General features: G+C 36.7%; 1 protein-coding gene across 1 annotated transcript; it reads right to left on the bottom strand.

Annotated features, from left to right (window-relative positions):
- Positions 1-419: 419 nt before the first annotated feature.
- Positions 420-17114, bottom strand: LOC149895535 (uncharacterized). Its single transcript, XM_090118793.1, has 12 exons — positions 17012-17114; positions 15936-16208; positions 15075-15428; positions 14232-14645; positions 12801-13691; positions 7602-8921; positions 5834-7231; positions 3988-5463; positions 2142-3617; positions 1631-1771; positions 818-1318; positions 420-624 (listed from the first exon to the last, which is right to left on the bottom strand). Exons 1-12 carry the CDS (start codon positions 17112-17114, stop codon positions 527-529), a joined length of 8445 nt encoding a protein of 2814 aa, XP_089974919.1. The 3' UTR covers positions 420-526.
- Positions 17115-18218: the final 1104 nt, after the last annotated feature.

The raw sequence follows: 18218 nt of genomic DNA, 5'->3' as shown, positions 1-18218 counted from the left end.
TTAAACTGTTAAAAAAATAGAATCGTACGGTATAAAAGGGCAAACGCTACACTGGATAACATCTTATCTTCAAAATAGGCAGCAGTGTGTAGTAGTTTCTAAAGTAAATAAATATGCATTACTTTTATAACTACGAAATAATAAAATATGGTGTACCGCAAGGCAGTGTCCTTGGTCCCATTGGTTTTGTATTATATGTAAATGATATAGTAAATACTTAGTAAATATAACAAATCACAAGTGCAACTTATTTGCTGATATGTAATAAAATAATTTGCATGCTGTTTAATAACAGCTACACATGCTGTTATGTATTGCAAGTTATAATACTATGATTTTAAATGCAAATAAAGGATTTATTTATTTATAACATTTTCTCCAGATTGGGTTCAATTACGGAAAAATAAAATAAACACAAATATGCACAATTTATTTATTAATATTTTTGGTTCAATACAAAGATTGATTTTTACAATGCTCGCTTACAACTACACTAGTACTACAATATTTTCGGAAATGAGATGATCTAGTAAAATCTAAATTGGTCTCGTATGCCTGATGGGATTTCAAGATGGCTGCTAAAGCAGATGCAGATTTTTCCACTACTGGGAAGCGCGTAGTCAACTGCAAAAAGTAAAAAACATTAATAAATTAAAATGTATTATAAATTTTTAAGAAAAGAAAAAATTCGATCACCAGGCGGGATTCGAACCCGCGTCTTTCCGCCATTCCAGGGCGATGCTTGATAACCATTATGAAATTTTCTATTTGATTAATCTACTTACTTTTCTGTCAATTCAATTTTTTAAAGACCTACCTGAAGTATCCGTAGCGTCAGTGTCATCAGGGTTTTCGGGGCATGAACTCGTTTGTCCGTTGGGATAAGAACCTCCTGGAGTTGATGGTGACTGTCCGTTGGGATTTGAACCTCCTGGAGTTGATGGTGTTTGTCCGTTAGGGCTTGAACCATCTGGGTTAGAAGGTGATTGTCCGTTGGAATTAGAACCTCCTGTAGTTGATGGTTTTTGTCCGTTAGGGCTTGAACCATCTGGGTTAGAAGGTGATTGTCCTTTGGGATTAGAACCTCCTGTAGTTGATGGTTTTTGTCCGTTAGGGCTTGAACCATCTGGGTGAGAAGGTGATTGTCCTTTGGGATTAGAACCTCCTGTAGTTGATGGTTTTTGTCCGTTAGGGCTTGAACCATCTGGGTTAGAAGTTGATTGTCCGTTGGGATTAGAACCTCCTGTAGTTAATGGTTTTTGTCCGTTAGGGATTGAACCATCTGGGTTAGAAGTTGATTGTCCGTTGGGATTAGAACCTCCTGTAGTTAATGGTTTTTGTCCGTTAGGGCTTGAACCATCTGGGTGAGAAGGTGATTGTCCTTTGGGATTAGAACCTCCTGTAGTTGATGGTTTTTGTCCGGTAGGGCTTGAACCATCTGGGTTAGAAGGTGATTGTCCGTTGGAATTAGAACCTCCTGTAGTTGATGGTTTTTGTCCGTTAGGGCTTGAACCATCTGGGTTAGAAGGTGATTGTCCTTTGGGATTAGAACCTCCTGTAGTTGATGGTTTTTGTCCGTTAGGGCTTGAACCATCTGGGTTAGAAGGTGATTGTCCGTTGGAATTAGAACCTCCTGTAGTTGATGGTTTTTGTCCGTTAGGGCTTGAACCATCTGGGTTAGAAGATGATTGTCCGTTGGGATTTGAACCTCCTGTAGATGACGGTGATTGGCCGTTAGGGTTTGAATTTCCAGGTTTATTTTGTGGATAGCCTGAAATTAAATAATTATTCGTTATAAATAATATCAGCATTGATTTATTACTCAATAAAGTTTAATTTAAAGCAAATAAGTGAAATATTCCTTGTATCCTAAGGTCCCTACCCCCAGTACACAGTGTCTCATAAAAGTTGTCTTGTAAAATATTTATTTCTATCTTAAAATATTATTTTATTTTTATTTACCTAAACCGATTTAAATAATGAAACTACACACATTAGTTACACTATAACTGATATTATTAAAATTTCTGACTACTGCTTCTATTTTAGTGAAAAAAGTGATCCACTGTTGCCTTGAACCTACTTTTTCTCTTCTTTTTCTCAAATATAGAATAGAGATAAATAATAAAAGACAAACTTACCAACACCGTGATATATATGAACATTGTTTTGTGATGTTGATGAATCATTCTTTGAGTTTGAATTTGAGTTGGTCGCCTTCACAATGCTCCTCTCTTTCTCCAATTTTGCCAGATATTCGCTTTGACTTGATTGGGATTGACTGTTCTTTTGATCGTTAGAACTGTATTGATCATACTCATAGATGGAGTAGGGTATTTGCGTACCATCAGGGCTAGAAGGTGACTGTCCGTTGGGTTTAGAACCTTCTGGAGTTGATGGTTTTTGTCCGTTAGGGCTTGAACCATCTGGGTAAGTAGGTGATTGCCCGTTGGGATTAGAACCTCCTGTAGTTGATGGTTTTTGTCCGTTAGGGCTTGAACCATCTGGGTTAGAAGGTGATTGTCCTTTGGGATTAGAACCTCCTGTAGTTGATGGTTTTTGTCCGTTAGGACTTGAACCATCTGGGTTAGAAGGTGATTGTCCGTTGGAATTAGAACCTCCTGTAGTTGATGGTTTTTGTCCGTTAGGGCTTGAACCATCTGGGTTAGAAGTTGATTGTCCTTTGGGATTAGAACCTCCTGTAGTTGATGGTTTTTGTCCGTTAGGGCTTGAACCATCTGGGTTAGAAGGTGATTGTCCGTTGGAATTAGAACCTCCTGTAGTTGATGGTTTTTGTCCGTTAGGGCTTGAACCATCTGGGTTAGAAGTTGATTGTCCGTTGGGATTAGAACCTCCTGTAGTTGAGGGTTTTTGTCCGTTAGGGCTTGAACCATCTGGGTTAGAAGTTGATTGTCCGTTGGGATTAGAACCTCCTGTAGTTAATGGTTTTTGTCCGTTAGGGCTTGAACCATCTGGGTTAGAAGTTGATTGTCCGTTGGGATTAGAACCTCCTGTAGTTAATGGTTTTTGTCCGTTAGGGCTTGAACCATCTGGGTTAGAAGTTGATTGTCCGTTGGGATTAGAACCTCCTGTAGTTAATGGTTTTTGTCCGTTAGGGCTTGAACCATCTGGGTGAGAAGGTGATTGTCCTTTGGGATTAGAACCTCCTGTAGTTGATGGTTTTTGTCCGTTAGGGCTTGAACCATCTGGGTTAGAAGTTGATTGTCCGTTGGGATTAGAACCTCCTGTAGTTAATGGTTTTTGTCCGTTAGGGCTTGAACCATCTGGGTTAGAAGTTGATTGTCCGTTGGGATTAGAACCTCCTGTAGTTGATGGTTTTTGTCCGTTAGGGCTTGAACCATCTGGGTTAGAAGGTGATTGTCCTTTGGGATTAGAACCTCCTGTAGTTGATGGTTTTTGTCCGTTAGGGCTTGAACCATCTGGGTTAGAAGTTGATTGTCCGTTGGGATTAGAACCTCCTGTAGTTGATGGTTTTTGTCCGTTAGGGCTTGAACCATCTGGGTTAGAAGATGATTGTCCGTTGGGATTTGAACCTCCTGTAGATGACGGTGATTGGCCGTTAGGGTTTGAATTTCCAGGTTTATTTTGTGGATAGCCTGAAATTAAATAATTATTCGTTACAAATAATATCAGCATTGATTTATTACTCAATAAAGTTTAATTTAAAGCAAATAAGTGAAATATTCCTTGTATCCTAAGGTCCCTACCCCCAGTACACAGTGTCTCATAAAAGTTGTCTTGTAAAATATTTATTTCTATCTTAAAATATTATTTTATTTTTATTTACCTAAACCGATTTAAATAATGAAACTACACACATTAGTTACACTATAACTGATATTATTAAAATTTCTGACTACTGCTTCTATTTTAGTGAAAAAAGTGATCCACTGTTGCCTTGAACCTACTTTTTCTCTTCTTTTTCTCAAATATAGAATAGAGATAAATAATAAAAGACAAACTTACCAACACCGTGATATATATGAACATTGTTTTGTGATGTTGATGAATCATTCTTTGAGTTTGAATTTGAGTTGGTCGCCTTCACAATGCTCCTCTCTTTCTCCAATTTTGCCAGATATTCGCTTTGACTTGATTGGGATTGACTGTTCTTTTGATCGTTAGAACTGTATTGATCATACTCATAGATGGAGTAGGGTATTTGCGTACCATCAGGGCTAGAAGGTGACTGTCCGTTGGGTTTAGAACCTTCTGGAGTTGATGGTTTTTGTCCGTTAGGGCTTGAACCATCTGGGTAAGTAGGTGATTGCCCGTTGGGATTAGAACCTCCTGTAGTTGATGGTTTTTGTCCGTTAGGGCTTGAACCATCTGGGTTAGAAGTTGATTGTCCGTTGGGATTAGAACCTCCTGTAGTTAATGGTTTTTGTCCGTTAGGGCTTGAACCATCTGGGTTAGAAGGTGATTGTCCTTTGGGATTAGAACCTCCTGTAGTTGATGGTTTTTGTCCGTTAGGGCTTGAACCATCTGGGCTAGAAGGTGATTGTCCGTTGGAATTAGAACCTCCTGTAGTTGATGGTTTTTGTCCGTTAGGGCTTGAACCATCTGGGTTAGAAGTTGATTGTCCGTTGGGATTAGAACCTCCTGTAGTTAATGGTTTTTGTCCGTTAGGGCTTGAACCATCTGGGTTAGAAGTTGATTGTCCGTTGGGATTAGAACCTCCTGTAGTTAATGGTTTTTGTCCGTTAGGGCTTGAACCATCTGGGTTAGAAGGTGATTGTCCTTTGGGATTAGAACCTCCTGTAGTTGATGGTTTTTGTCCGTTAGGGCTTGAACCATCTGGGTTAGAAGTTGATTGTCCGTTGGGATTAGAACCTCCTGTAGTTGAAGGTTTTGGTCCGTTAGGGCTTGAACCATCTGGGTTAGAAGTTGATTGTCCGTTGGGATTAGAACCTCCTGTAGTTGAAGGTTTTGGTCCGTTAGGGCTTGAACCATCTGGGTTAGAAGTTGATTGTCCGTTGGGATTAGAACCTCCTGTAGTTGAAGGTTTTGGTCCGTTAGGGCTTGAACCATCTGGGTTAGAAGGTGATTGTCCTTTGGGATTAGAACCTCCTGTAGTTGATGGTTTTTGTCCGGTAGGGCTTGAACCATCTGGGTTAGAAGGTGATTGTCCGTTGGAATTAGAACCTCCTGTAGTTGATGGTTTTTGTCCGTTAGGGCTTGAACCATCTGGGTTAGAAGGTGATTGTCCTTTGGGATTAGAACCTCCTGTAGTTGATGGTTTTTGTCCGTTAGGGCTTGAACCATCTGGGTTAGAAGGTGATTGTCCTTTGGGATTAGAACCTCCTGTAGTTGATGGTTTTTGTCCGTTAGGGCTTGAACCATCTGGGTTAGAAGATGATTGTCCGTTGGGATTTGAACCTCCTGTAGATGACGGTGATTGGCCGTTAGGGTTTGAATTTCCAGGTTTATTTTGTGGATAGCCTGAAATTAAATAATTATTCGTTACAAATAATATCAGCATTGATTTATTACTCAATAAAGTTTAATTTAAAGCAAATAAGTGAAATATTCCTTGTATCCTAAGGTCCCTACCCCCAGTACACAGTGTCTCATAAAAGTTGTCTTGTAAAATATTTATTTCTATCTTAAAATATTATTTTATTTTTATTTACCTAAACCGATTTAAATAATGAAACTACACACATTAGTTACACTATAACTGATATTATTAAAATTTCTGACTACTGCTTCTATTTTAGTGAAAAAAGTGATCCACTGTTGCCTTGAACCTACTTTTTCTCTTCTTTTTCTCAAATATAGAATAGAGATAAATAATAAAAGACAAACTTACCAACACCGTGATATATATGAACATTGTTTTGTGATGTTGATGAATCATTCTTTGAGTTTGAATTTGAGTTGGTCGCCTTCACAATGCTCCTCTCTTTCTCCAATTTTGCCAGATATTCGCTTTGACTTGATTGGGATTGACTGTTCTTTTGATCGTTAGAACTGTATTGATCATACTCATAGATGGAGTAGGGTATTTGCGTACCATCAGGGCTAGAAGGTGACTGTCCGTTGGGTTTAGAACCTTCTGGAGTTGATGGTTTTTGTCCGTTAGGGCTTGAACCATCTGGGTAAGTAGGTGATTGCCCGTTGGGATTAGAACCTCCTGTAGTTGATGGTTTTTGTCCGTTAGGGCTTGAACCATCTGGGTTAGAAGTTGATTGTCCGTTGGGATTAGAACCTCCTGTAGTTAATGGTTTTTGTCCGTTAGGGCTTGAACCATCTGGGTTAGAAGGTGATTGTCCTTTGGGATTAGAACCTCCTGTAGTTGATGGTTTTTGTCCGTTAGGGCTTGAACCATCTGGGTTAGAAGGTGATTGTCCGTTGGAATTAGAACCTCCTGTAGTTGATGGTTTTTGTCCGTTAGGGCTTGAACCATCTGGGTTAGAAGTTGATTGTCCGTTGGGATTAGAACCTCCTGTAGTTAATGGTTTTTGTCCGTTAGGGCTTGAACCATCTGGGTTAGAAGTTGATTGTCCGTTGGGATTAGAACCTCCTGTAGTTAATGGTTTTTGTCCGTTAGGGCTTGAACCATCTGGGTTAGAAGGTGATTGTCCTTTGGGATTAGAACCTCCTGTAGTTGATGGTTTTTGTCCGTTAGGGCTTGAACCATCTGGGTTAGAAGTTGATTGTCCGTTGGGATTAGAACCTCCTGTAGTTGAAGGTTTTGGTCCGTTAGGGCTTGAACCATCTGGGTTAGAAGTTGATTGTCCGTTGGGATTAGAACCTCCTGTAGTTGAAGGTTTTGGTCCGTTAGGGCTTGAACCATCTGGGTTAGAAGTTGATTGTCCGTTGGGATTAGAACCTCCTGTAGTTGAAGGTTTTGGTCCGTTAGGGCTTGAACCATCTGGGTTAGAAGGTGATTGTCCTTTGGGATTAGAACCTCCTGTAGTTGATGGTTTTTGTCCGGTAGGGCTTGAACCATCTGGGTTAGAAGGTGATTGTCCGTTGGAATTAGAACCTCCTGTAGTTGATGGTTTTTGTCCGTTAGGGCTTGAACCATCTGGGTTAGAAGGTGATTGTCCTTTGGGATTAGAACCTCCTGTAGTTGATGGTTTTTGTCCGTTAGGGCTTGAACCATCTGGGTTAGAAGATGATTGTCCGTTGGGATTTGAACCTCCTGTAGATGACGGTGATTGGCCGTTAGGGTTTGAATTTCCAGGTTTATTTTGTGGATAGCCTGAAATTAAATAATTATTCGTTACAAATAATATCAGCATTGATTTATTACTCAATAAAGTTGAATTTAAAGCAAATAAGTGAAATATTCCTTGTATCCTAAGGTCCCTACCCCCAGTACACAGTGTCTCATAAAAGTTGTCTTGTAAAATATTTATTTCTATCTTAAAATATTATTTTATTTTTATTTACCTAAACCGATTTAAATAATGAAACTACACACATTAGTTACACTATAACTGATATTATTAAAATTTCTGACTACTGCTTCTATTTTAGTGAAAAAAGTGATCCACTGTTGCCTTGAACCTACTTTTTCTCTTCTTTTTCTCAAATATAGAATAGAGATAAATAATAAAAGACAAACTTACCAACACCGTGATATATATGAACATTGTTTTGTGATGTTGATGAATCATTCTTTGAGTTTGAATTTGAGTTGGTCGCCTTCACAATGCTCCTCTCTTTCTCCAATTTTGCCAGATATTCGCTTTGACTTGATTGGGATTGACTGTTCTTTTGATCGTTAGAACTGTATTGATCATACTCATAGATGGAGTAGGGTATTTGCGTACCATCAGGGCTAGAAGGTGACTGTCCGTTGGGTTTAGAACCTTCTGGAGTTGATGGTTTTTGTCCGTTAGGGCTTGAACCATCTGGGTAAGTAGGTGATTGCCCGTTGGGATTAGAACCTCCTGTAGTTGATGGTTTTTGTCCGTTAGGGCTTGAACCATCTGGGTTAGAAGTTGATTGTCCGTTGGGATTAGAACCTCCTGTAGTTAATGGTTTTTGTCCGTTAGGGCTTGAACCATCTGGGTTAGAAGGTGATTGTCCTTTGGGATTAGAACCTCCTGTAGTTGATGGTTTTTGTCCGTTAGGGCTTGAACCATCTGGGTTAGAAGGTGATTGTCCGTTGGAATTAGAACCTCCTGTAGTTGATGGTTTTTGTCCGTTAGGGCTTGAACCATCTGGGTTAGAAGTTGATTGTCCGTTGGGATTAGAACCTCCTGTAGTTAATGGTTTTTGTCCGTTAGGGCTTGAACCATCTGGGTTAGAAGTTGATTGTCCGTTGGGATTAGAACCTCCTGTAGTTAATGGTTTTTGTCCGTTAGGGCTTGAACCATCTGGGTTAGAAGGTGATTGTCCTTTGGGATTAGAACCTCCTGTAGTTGATGGTTTTTGTCCGTTAGGGCTTGAACCATCTGGGTTAGAAGTTGATTGTCCGTTGGGATTAGAACCTCCTGTAGTTGATGGTTTTTGTCCGTTAGGGCTTGAACCATCTGGGTTAGAAGTTGATTGTCCGTTGGGATTAGAACCTCCTGTAGTTAATGGTTTTTGTCCGTTAGGGCTTGAACCATCTGGGTTAGAAGGTGATTGTCCTTTGGGATTAGAACCTCCTGTAGTTGATGGTTTTTGTCCGTTAGGGCTTGAACCATCTGGGTTAGAAGGTGATTGTCCGTTGGAATTAGAACCTCCTGTAGTTGATGGTTTTTGTCCGTTAGGGCTTGAACCATCTGGGTTAGAAGGTGATTGTCCTTTGGGATTAGAACCTCCTGTAGTTGATGGTTTTTGTCCGTTAGGGCTTGAACCATCTGGGTTAGAAGATGATTGTCCGTTGGGATTTGAACCTCCTGTAGATGACGGTGATTGGCCGTTAGGGTTTGAATTTCCAGGTTTATTTTGTGGATAGCCTGAAATTAAATAATTATTCGTTACAAATAATATAAAACCATTATTATTTAATAATAAACCCCTAATGTTTTAACAAGTGGGTTAATTCATAGTTTATAATCACTGTTCGTTAGTATGCTTCGACTCGCGTACGACTAGCCTGATTTTGGTTTAGTAATGTTTTTGGTAGTCCAGAAAAGGTTTTAAGGTGAGAAACAAAAAAATAAGTATCGCGTGATTGAAATTATTTCCATTGCCGGTCGTAAAAATTGAATTTTTGAAAATCTTTAAATGCAATTATAATTTATTTTAAAAATGAAGAAGAAATGTTTCTTTACAGCAAAATTTACTATCTTCAATATTTGAAGTATGATAAAGGCGACAACAGTGGCTGTAGCGACAACGATCTGTGACGCAGTGATCGTTTTTCAGAAAATATTAAAGACTAGAGGTCCGCCCCGGCTTCGCCCGTGGTACATATTTCGCATTAAAAGGTAGCATATGTCCTTTCTCGGGTATCAAAATATCTCCATACCAAATTTCATGCAAATTGGTTCAGTAGTTTAGGCGTGATTGAGTAACAGACAGACAGACAGAGTTACTTTCGCATTTATAATATTAGTATGGATTTATTTTACTCCTCAGACGATCCTGAGTTAGGTTCGTTTTACAACTAATTCACTTGCGTCGGCGGTATTTACTGAAAAAGTTATTAGTTATAAGTAGTTTTTTGTTTTTACAACTGAAAATGCATGTTTCAATCAACATTTATTTGTTGACTAACCTTTTATCATATCAGTGAGGTGGAAATATGCAACAAGCAATGAGCCGCGGAGTATGCTCATACGTTTTTTCATGTTCTTTTTTTTTTCCAATTAGTTCTAAAGTACTTTTTTATTGTTATAATTTATGTGTGGTATATCGTGTGTTTGTTTTAAATGACAATAAATTTATTTCTTTCTTTCTTAAATATGTTCCGTTGAGGTTATTTTGTGCAATTTCGTGTCTCAGTTGAGACATCATTAGTTAATGCACAGCCACTGTGTGTGGTAAAGCTTAAATTCGAAATGCAATAAATAATTTATTTAATGGTGGTGTAGAACACAGCGGCTCAAATCACGAGTCCACAGTGGTCAGTGGCTAAGACCGGACCAAAGGAAAACTTATTTATTTAATAATAATTAAAAGAAATGTTGACACAGTTAAGTTTAAACCATCACTGTTTAATTTTTTTTAATTAAAGTATGAAATTTTGTTTATAAACACTGAAGTAGTCATTTTGTTGATTATTTACAAAATGACTACTTCAGTACAAAGCATATTATTATAAAAACTATCAGCGCTGATTTGTTAATCAATAAAGTTAAATTTAAAGCAAATAAGTGAAATATTCCTTGTATCCTAAGGTCCTATTTATTTTTCCTACCCCCAGTACACAGTGTCTCATATAAGTTGTCTTGTAAAATATTTATTTCTGTCTTAAAATATTATTTTATTTTTATTTACCTAAACCGATTTAAATAATGAAACTACACACATTAGTTACACTATAACTGATATTATTAAAATTTCTGACTACTGCTTCTATTTTAGTGAAAAAAGTGATCCACTCCACAAATAAATATAAGCAGGGGGAACTACAAAAATGTGAAGGGGATTTTAGAAAAATATGGTGTAAAATTAATGAATGGCTGGGACGTAGCAAAAATAATGTAGATGCGACAATAATGAAATATTTGGGCGAGAATGAGAACATTGAGAGTATATGTAATAATTTTTCAAAAACATTTACACAAGAAATTGTAAGTATAAAACATAAATGTAATCAAAAATTTTTAGATCGTAATGAATATGTTAAAACGAGTAATGTTTCTTTTAGATTTTTAAAAGTGAGCAAAGAGAAGGTTGAGAAGGTTATTGACAAATTAAGCTGTGATAAAGCCCCAGGCATAGGGTTCACAAAATTAGGGTTCAAGATTTAAAATATGTTAAAGAAAAAGTCAGTCCCGTTTTGGCAAATTTTATAAATATGTGTATATCAAATGGAAAATACCCAACAGAATTAAAGAAATCTCTAATTAGGCCAATATATAAACATGGTAGTCATTTGGATTATTCTAATTACAGACCTATAGCCATCTTGTGCGTAATTAATAAAATTGTAGAAAAAATAATTATTCAACAAATAAGTTCTTTTTTGGAAAGTAATAATGTATTGTCTCAAACACAGCATGGTTTCCGGAAGGGTCGTAGTACTGCGTCGGCTTTAACTGACTTTTCAGATTATGTAAACACAGGGCTTGGCGGTGGGCAGCGGGTCCTGGCACTGTTTATAGATTATAAAAAAGCATTCGACACGCTGGGCCACGAGCAGCTTTTACAGGCTATGGACGAATGTGGGGTAAGGGGACCAATTAACCAATGGTTCCGAGAATATTTGGCGAATAGAACTTTACGTACCGTCATCAATGGAACGACTGGAGCTGAGATACCTGTGGAGTTAGGAGTCCCGACCGGCTCCGTTTTCGGCCCGGTTGGTTATATTATGCACGTGAACAGCGTGTCGAATGTGGTCAAGAACTGTAGGGTTTGTATGTATGCAGATGACATGTGCCTGCTGCTCGCCGGCAACGACACAGCAGTCATGGTGGACAGAGTACAGAGGGATTTCGAGAACGTGTGTAAGTGGGCATATGACAATGGTATAATTCTCAATATACAAAAAACAAAATGTCTATATATTTATTCACCACACAATAAAAATGCTAAAAATTCAGCTTTTCAAATTAATTTAATAGGCCACACATATGAATGTTTTCATAATAATAAAACTAACTGTGTATGTAGTAAGTTGGATGTCGTTGACAATATTAAATATTTGGGGTTGACAATTGATAAACACTTTAATTGGAAATTACATGTAAATTATGTGTGTAATCGTTTGAGATCAGTCTTGGGACAGTTTTACTACCTAAGTCGGATTTTAAATAAACATACTCTGTACGTTGTTTACTATGCACTTGCTGACTCAATAATAAGTTATGGACTGAGTTGTTATGGCCTAACTTTTAAAACATACTTAGATCAAATAAAGAACCTACAAGTAAGATTACTTAAGTATTTAGTTCATAAGAAAGTTCGAAAGAAATTTAAAAATAATTATGACAAATTATTTCCCCATTGTAACATCTTACCTGTAAATTATAAGGCTATATATTTAAATGCAATAGACACGTACTATAGTAATGAATTTAAGATTGTTAAACAGTTTAGATTTAATACAAGAGCGTCAAAAGTAAGAAAATTTTATGTACCAATAACAAAAAATTGTTATGACCAGCGATCTAGAAAATATTATATACCAAAAATTTGTAACATGTACCCGATTTTACTAGACGATAATAAATTAAAAATAGGATCTGTAAAGAGTAAATTAAAAAAATACATTTTGTCAAATATCTAGTATTAGCTTTCCGCCCGCGGCTTCGCCCGCGTCGTTGGCTGAAACTTAACATAATATAGATTATTTAAAAAACTGCATCAAAATCAGTTACTTAGTTTTGTAGATTTAAGCATACATAGGTACAGAGAAATGTGACTTTGTTTTATACTATGTAAACTTTGTTTTATACTATGTATGTCATTTATAGCGGTATTTAAGTGTTTGTTTATCAACTAACTAATTTGGCAATGTATAACCTAGGTTAATCTATAATAAGTAGGAGCGCAACGCCAACAAACTGTTTTACAGTTTGGCGAAAATTTGTAAAGGTTATATAGTGTTACTAAATGGTAAATTAATAAAATAAAAAAAAAAAAAAAACTGTTGCCTTGAACCTACTTTTTCTCTTCTTTTTCTCAAATATAGAATAGAGATAAATAATAAAAGACAAACTTACCAACACCGTGATATACATGAACATTGTTTTGTGATGTTGATGAATCATTCTTTGAGTTTGAATTTGAGTTGGTCGCCTTCACAATGCTCCTCTCTTTCTCCAATTTTGCCAGATATTCGCTTTGACTTGATTGGGATTGACTGTTCTTTTGATCGTTAGAACTGTATTGATCATACTCATAGATGGAGTAGGGTATTTGCGTACCATCAGGGCTAGAAGGTGACTGTCCGTTGGGTTTAGAACCTTCTGGAGTTGATGGTTTTTGTCCGTTAGGGCTTGAACCATCTGGGTAAGTAGGTGATTGCCCGTTGGGATTAGAACCTCCTGTAGTTGATGGTTTTTGTCCGTTAGGGCTTGAACCATCTGGGTTAGAAGTTGATTGTCCGTTGGGATTAGAACCTCCTGTAGTTAATGGTTTTTGTCCGTTAGGGCTTGAACCATCTGGGTTAGAAGGTGATTGTCCTTTGGGATTAGAACCTCCTGTAGTTGATGGTTTTTGTCCGTTAGGGCTTGAACCATCTGGGTTAGAAGGTGATTGTCCGTTGGAATTAGAACCTCCTGTAGTTGATGGTTTTTGTCCGTTAGGGCTTGAACCATCTGGGTTAGAAGTTGATTGTCCGTTGGGATTAGATCCTCCTGTAGTTAATGGTTTTTGTCCGTTAGGGCTTGAACCATCTGGGTTAGAAGGTGATTGTCCTTTGGGATTAGAACCTCCTGGAGTTGGTGGTTCTTGTCCGTTAGGGCTTGAACCATCTGGGTTAGAAGGTGATTGTTCATTGGGATTAGAACCTCCTGGAGTTGATGGTTTTTGTCCGTTAGGGCTTGAACCATCTGGGTTAGAAGGTGATTGTCCGCTTGGGTTTGAACCACCTGATATACTTTGTGGATAGCCTGAAATATGTTGCAAATATTTCAAATTAGATTTTAGCGTTTGGTACTATTCACAGTTATACAGGTTACAGTTATATCTTCATAATATTAAAGGCAGTTTTTGCGCTAGTTGTTTATACCCGATTTATTCTCTTTAACACCTAATACCATATAGTTTCATGCATTATGTGCCATAAGTGACAGATAAGATTAACACAACAAATAAAAATGTTGCAAAACTGGCTAAGGTCTGTAAAGTAGGTAAATATTATTTCTGTTTTTGGCCATAATCTAATTTCATTAATTTTTCAAAAATCTAAATCTGTAAGTTCTATTAAGTAAAACGGGTTGCTATGGAATCAACAAAGGTACAGATCTATTATTCAATTATAGCTGCCTTATGCAAGAATTATGGAAAGATTTACTGTCGTGTCGTATGAGAATAACTTATTTCGGTGCATGTTTTAACCAGCACAGAAATAATTTATTGCTATTTCTTCATATTAGTGCATTTAACCAAACAAACACAATAATAATACAGAAATATCTCAAAATGCTTACCGCCAGCACCATTATATATATAGACACCGTTTTGTGATAATTTTGAATCACTGTTCGAGCTCGAGTTTGATTCGGAAGCCTCCACACTGGTAGTATCTTTGTTATAATTGGCAAAATATTCGCTCTGACTTTCTTCAGATGAGGCGCTTTCTTCATTGTTAGAACTGTATTGGTTGTAGTCAGAGAAGGTGTAGGGTCTAATAGGTTCAAAGTCAGGCTTAGAGATAGGAGTAGGGGTGCTAGGACTTTGGCCTGAAGGGTTCTGACTATTAGGGTTGGTGGCAATTGGAATTACAGATGGAGGATATCCAGGGGCCGGAGCACCTGGAAACACTGGACCTACAAATCCTGGGTAATACGGTGGTTGATTGTAGTATGTTGGGGGGACTGGAGCGACAGGAATGATCGGCGAACCTGTAAAAGAAAAAAAAAAATATTTATAACATTTTTTTTCTGTGGATTGAATCACCATTTCATCTTACTATTTTCCGGATTTACTTTACTATTTACTTTCTCATTAATTAACGTTAAAAATGTGTGTTACAAACATTAGGTTAGGTTAGGTTAGGTTAGGTTAGGTTAGAAAGAGCAACTATGGAGTTTCTTGCCGATTCTTCTCCGTAGATACTGCTTTCCGAATCGGTGGTAAATGTTAAAAATATGTACCTAATGACGTTTCAAAAGTTCTTCTTGAAGAAGACTAATTGAATAAATAAATGTTTGAGTTTGAGTTAGGTTTAGGTTAGGTTAGGTTAGATTAAACACGAACGCACTTTCATTGCTTAAAACCAATCACTTCCATTCAACCCTAACATAAACACTAGCAAATAACACATAACTTACCACCATTGTACGATTGGAAAGCATTTTGATTGGATGACGCCGTACCCTTCGAATCGGCATGCGAGTTAGACTTCACAATGCTGTTCACACCGTAATTGGCTAAATAATTAGCGAGAGGATTAGCTGCATTCGGAGCTCCTGGAGCCTGACCACTCGACTGACTTTGAGAATTAGCAAGGGGAACCGCATACGTTGGGTAATTCTTATATCCAGGGTATACAGGATGGTTAGGATAAAGAAGTGGGTAAGTTTGAGGGTAAGCTGGTGCTGGTGGATAACCTTGGCCAATATAACCAGGGGGAAGGAACATAGATGGATTGTAATAATTTGGAGATAGTGGGACTACTGGCGATCCTGTAAATAATAAAAGGATAGATTCAGAGGTATTCTTTTGTATTTGGTGATATCAAATTTTGTAACAAAGTTCATATTTGTTCATTTATTTGTCAATATAGCATATCATCGAGGTAAGGAAAAATTTTAGGTGAAAAAGCTATACGCATTTTCTTATCCAGTTATTTTTTCTATCTATATATATTTATATTATACTAGAGGTCCGCCCCGGCTTCGCCCGTGATACATATTTCGCAATAAAAGGTAGCCTATGTCCTTTCTCGGGTATCAAAATATATCCATACCAAATTTCATGCAAATTGGTTCAGTAGTTTAGGCGTGATTGAGTAACAGACAGACAGACAGAGTTACTTTCGCATTTATAATATTAGTATGGATTTCTATCTATCTATTTCTTATCTATCTATATATGGACAAGAAACTTCTGACGTACTAAGGTACTCCTTATCATAACATCATATTTTACAAAGTGATGGAAATTCATGGACATGAATTCATTTAACTTACCACCGTTAAAACTTCGGAAGCCATTCTGACTCGACTTGGCATCACTATTCGCCTTGGAATTGGCATCATACGAATTCACGTAACTGCCTCCCGCTCCATAGTTTGTCAAGTACTGTTTCTGACTGGCTTGGGCATTAGCATTCTGGCCTTGGTTCTGGTCATACGCGTCGTAGCCAGAATTACCATTTCGGTAACTAGCAGCTTGATTGTTGTTGTAGTTCGATGCTTGGGCTTGAGAATTCGCTTGCGAGAATCCTTGAGAGACTGGATAATCTGTAAAGAAGTTATAGAATGATTGGTTAGGTAATACACGAAGAGGAGAAGAAAATATCACGTCACACACAAACTGGGAGAAAGTAAAACCATAGTATAGATAAAATTCTTATAAGTATAGTAAGAAACAAAGAAAAAAATCCGTTTCAATGGTATTGAACGTATTTATTTAGTATTTAAGGGTATGTTGAACAAAGAAGCAGTTTTAAAACTTATATTTAATCTGTTTTTATTGTCACATTTCTGTTTTAGAAGATTGGAGTGTATACGACGCTTTTTGGAAGTTAAACAACAAAAAAGACCATCATAAATAATATTAGATTTATGTTTTCGAGCTGCCACTAAATAAATAATGACCTATAGGGTTATCCTTGATATAACTAATACCATTTCATCGAGAATAAATCGCATGATATTGAAAAATTTTCTACGTTCCCATCAACATCATTATTATCAACAGTGAAATAATCATAATATAATCCCTATAAACCTTTTTTTTGCCAGCGAGATATCAGCGCATGTGGTTTTAATAAAAAACAAAACAACTGAATGTTCCTGTATTGTTTTGCTTTTTTCTCTACCAATAAAATTAATTCTTTTAAAAATGTCAAGGTAGTTTTATTTAAAAGGGTACCATTTTCCGAAATAGATATAAAAATCTCTATTTCGATAGTATAAGTTCCATGTTGCCATATCAAAATAAAAAACGTCAATACTTTTTTATCTGTGCTCCCCAAAATTAAAAAAGCATTGACGTCATCTATGGCTACCATCATACGCTGACCTCCCGACCCATTACTTACCTATGGGGATCATGTTCACAGTATAAATTGGTCGACCGAATCTATCCACCGACTTAGAGGAGACCACTTCGTATTTTACGTCATCATCTGCAATTATGGGCATGTCATTTGATGTCAAAACAGTTTTCCCGCCTATTTTTCTGTCATTTGTTTTGTTTCGTTTTTTATCTATAGACAACCTTTTTTTTTTTATTACGAGTAGAAGTGCTACCAAAACCTTTGTTCTTAATACGAAATTAATAAAATTGTAAACTTACCAGGCAATTGATAGCCTAAATTAACAGGTTCTGTAAAAAAATGGTGTCGTTAACATACAGTTTTGAATAAATCGACATTTATATATAGTATTAGAACATAATAATTATTATTTATTTAGAATATTAGGTCAAAATCAAAATTACAGATAGAAAATTATAAATTTTGAAGGCTTTGGAAAACTACCATTCAGCCAGGAATAAAATATCAAATTGAAAAAGAAAAACATTAAAGTAAATGCTACAATTTTGAAAATTATTCTCTTAATAAGAAATTTATATTAATTTCATTTTTATAGCATTATTATTGTGTCCAAAATATCAATAATACCTTGCGGTGCCGCATGGGCATGAAGGATCTGTAAGAAAGTTAAACTTGATTAATACATAATTACTTATAATAAAAAAAATGTGTGCGTGTAAGTACCTACTAGTGTACACACGTAAGAAGTGAAACTTCTTTATGACCTTAAAAATGTCACGAGTATGGCGTAACGCAAAAATGTCACGCGTACGGCGTAACGCAAAAATGTTACACTAAATTATTGTCCGACCCCAATAAAGAAGTTTCACTTCAAAAAATGTTTGCGTGTAAGTACTTGTGTACACACGTAAGAAGTAAACTTCTTTATGACCTTATTTTTCAAAAAATAATTTACTATATGCAACTTTACAGAAATGTGTCGAATCGCGCGTGGTAGGGATAAGAAAAAGATGGCGCGTAACGGAAAAATGTTACACTAAATTTTTTTCCAACCCCGATAAAGAAGTTTCACTTCAATAAATAAATCGTTAACCATAATCTGTTACATTTCAATTAATTTCAATCAATCGATCTGCACCATCTCTTGCCAGATTGAAAACTGGTAAGAGATGGCGCAGGATAGAGTCAAATGGAGGCTGTTATTGTCAGATTCCAAGACTCACTCTAGTAAGTAAGTATACATATGATA

The sequence above is a fragment of the Colias eurytheme genome, chromosome 31, assembly GCF_061535395.1.
Source record: "Colias eurytheme isolate Ceu_HAF_F1 chromosome 31, ilColEury1 Martin Lab GWU primary, whole genome shotgun sequence".
Lineage (NCBI taxonomy): Eukaryota > Metazoa > Arthropoda > Insecta > Lepidoptera > Pieridae > Colias > Colias eurytheme.
This window is presented reverse-complemented; position numbering and strand designations above follow the sequence as displayed.

Coding starts and splice junctions, on each gene's coding strand:
- LOC149895535 (XM_090118793.1), bottom strand. CDS start 17,114: ATGCCCATAATTGCAGATGATGACGTAAAATACGAAGTGGTCTCCTCT. Junction 14,646..15,074: donor TTTCCAATCGTACAATGGTG/GTAAGTTATGTG, acceptor TTTCTTTTACAG/GTTCGCCGATCATTCCTGTC. Junction 625..817: donor TGACGCTACGGATACTTCAG/GTAGGTCTTTAA, acceptor TACTTTTTGCAG/TTGACTACGCGCTTCCCAGT.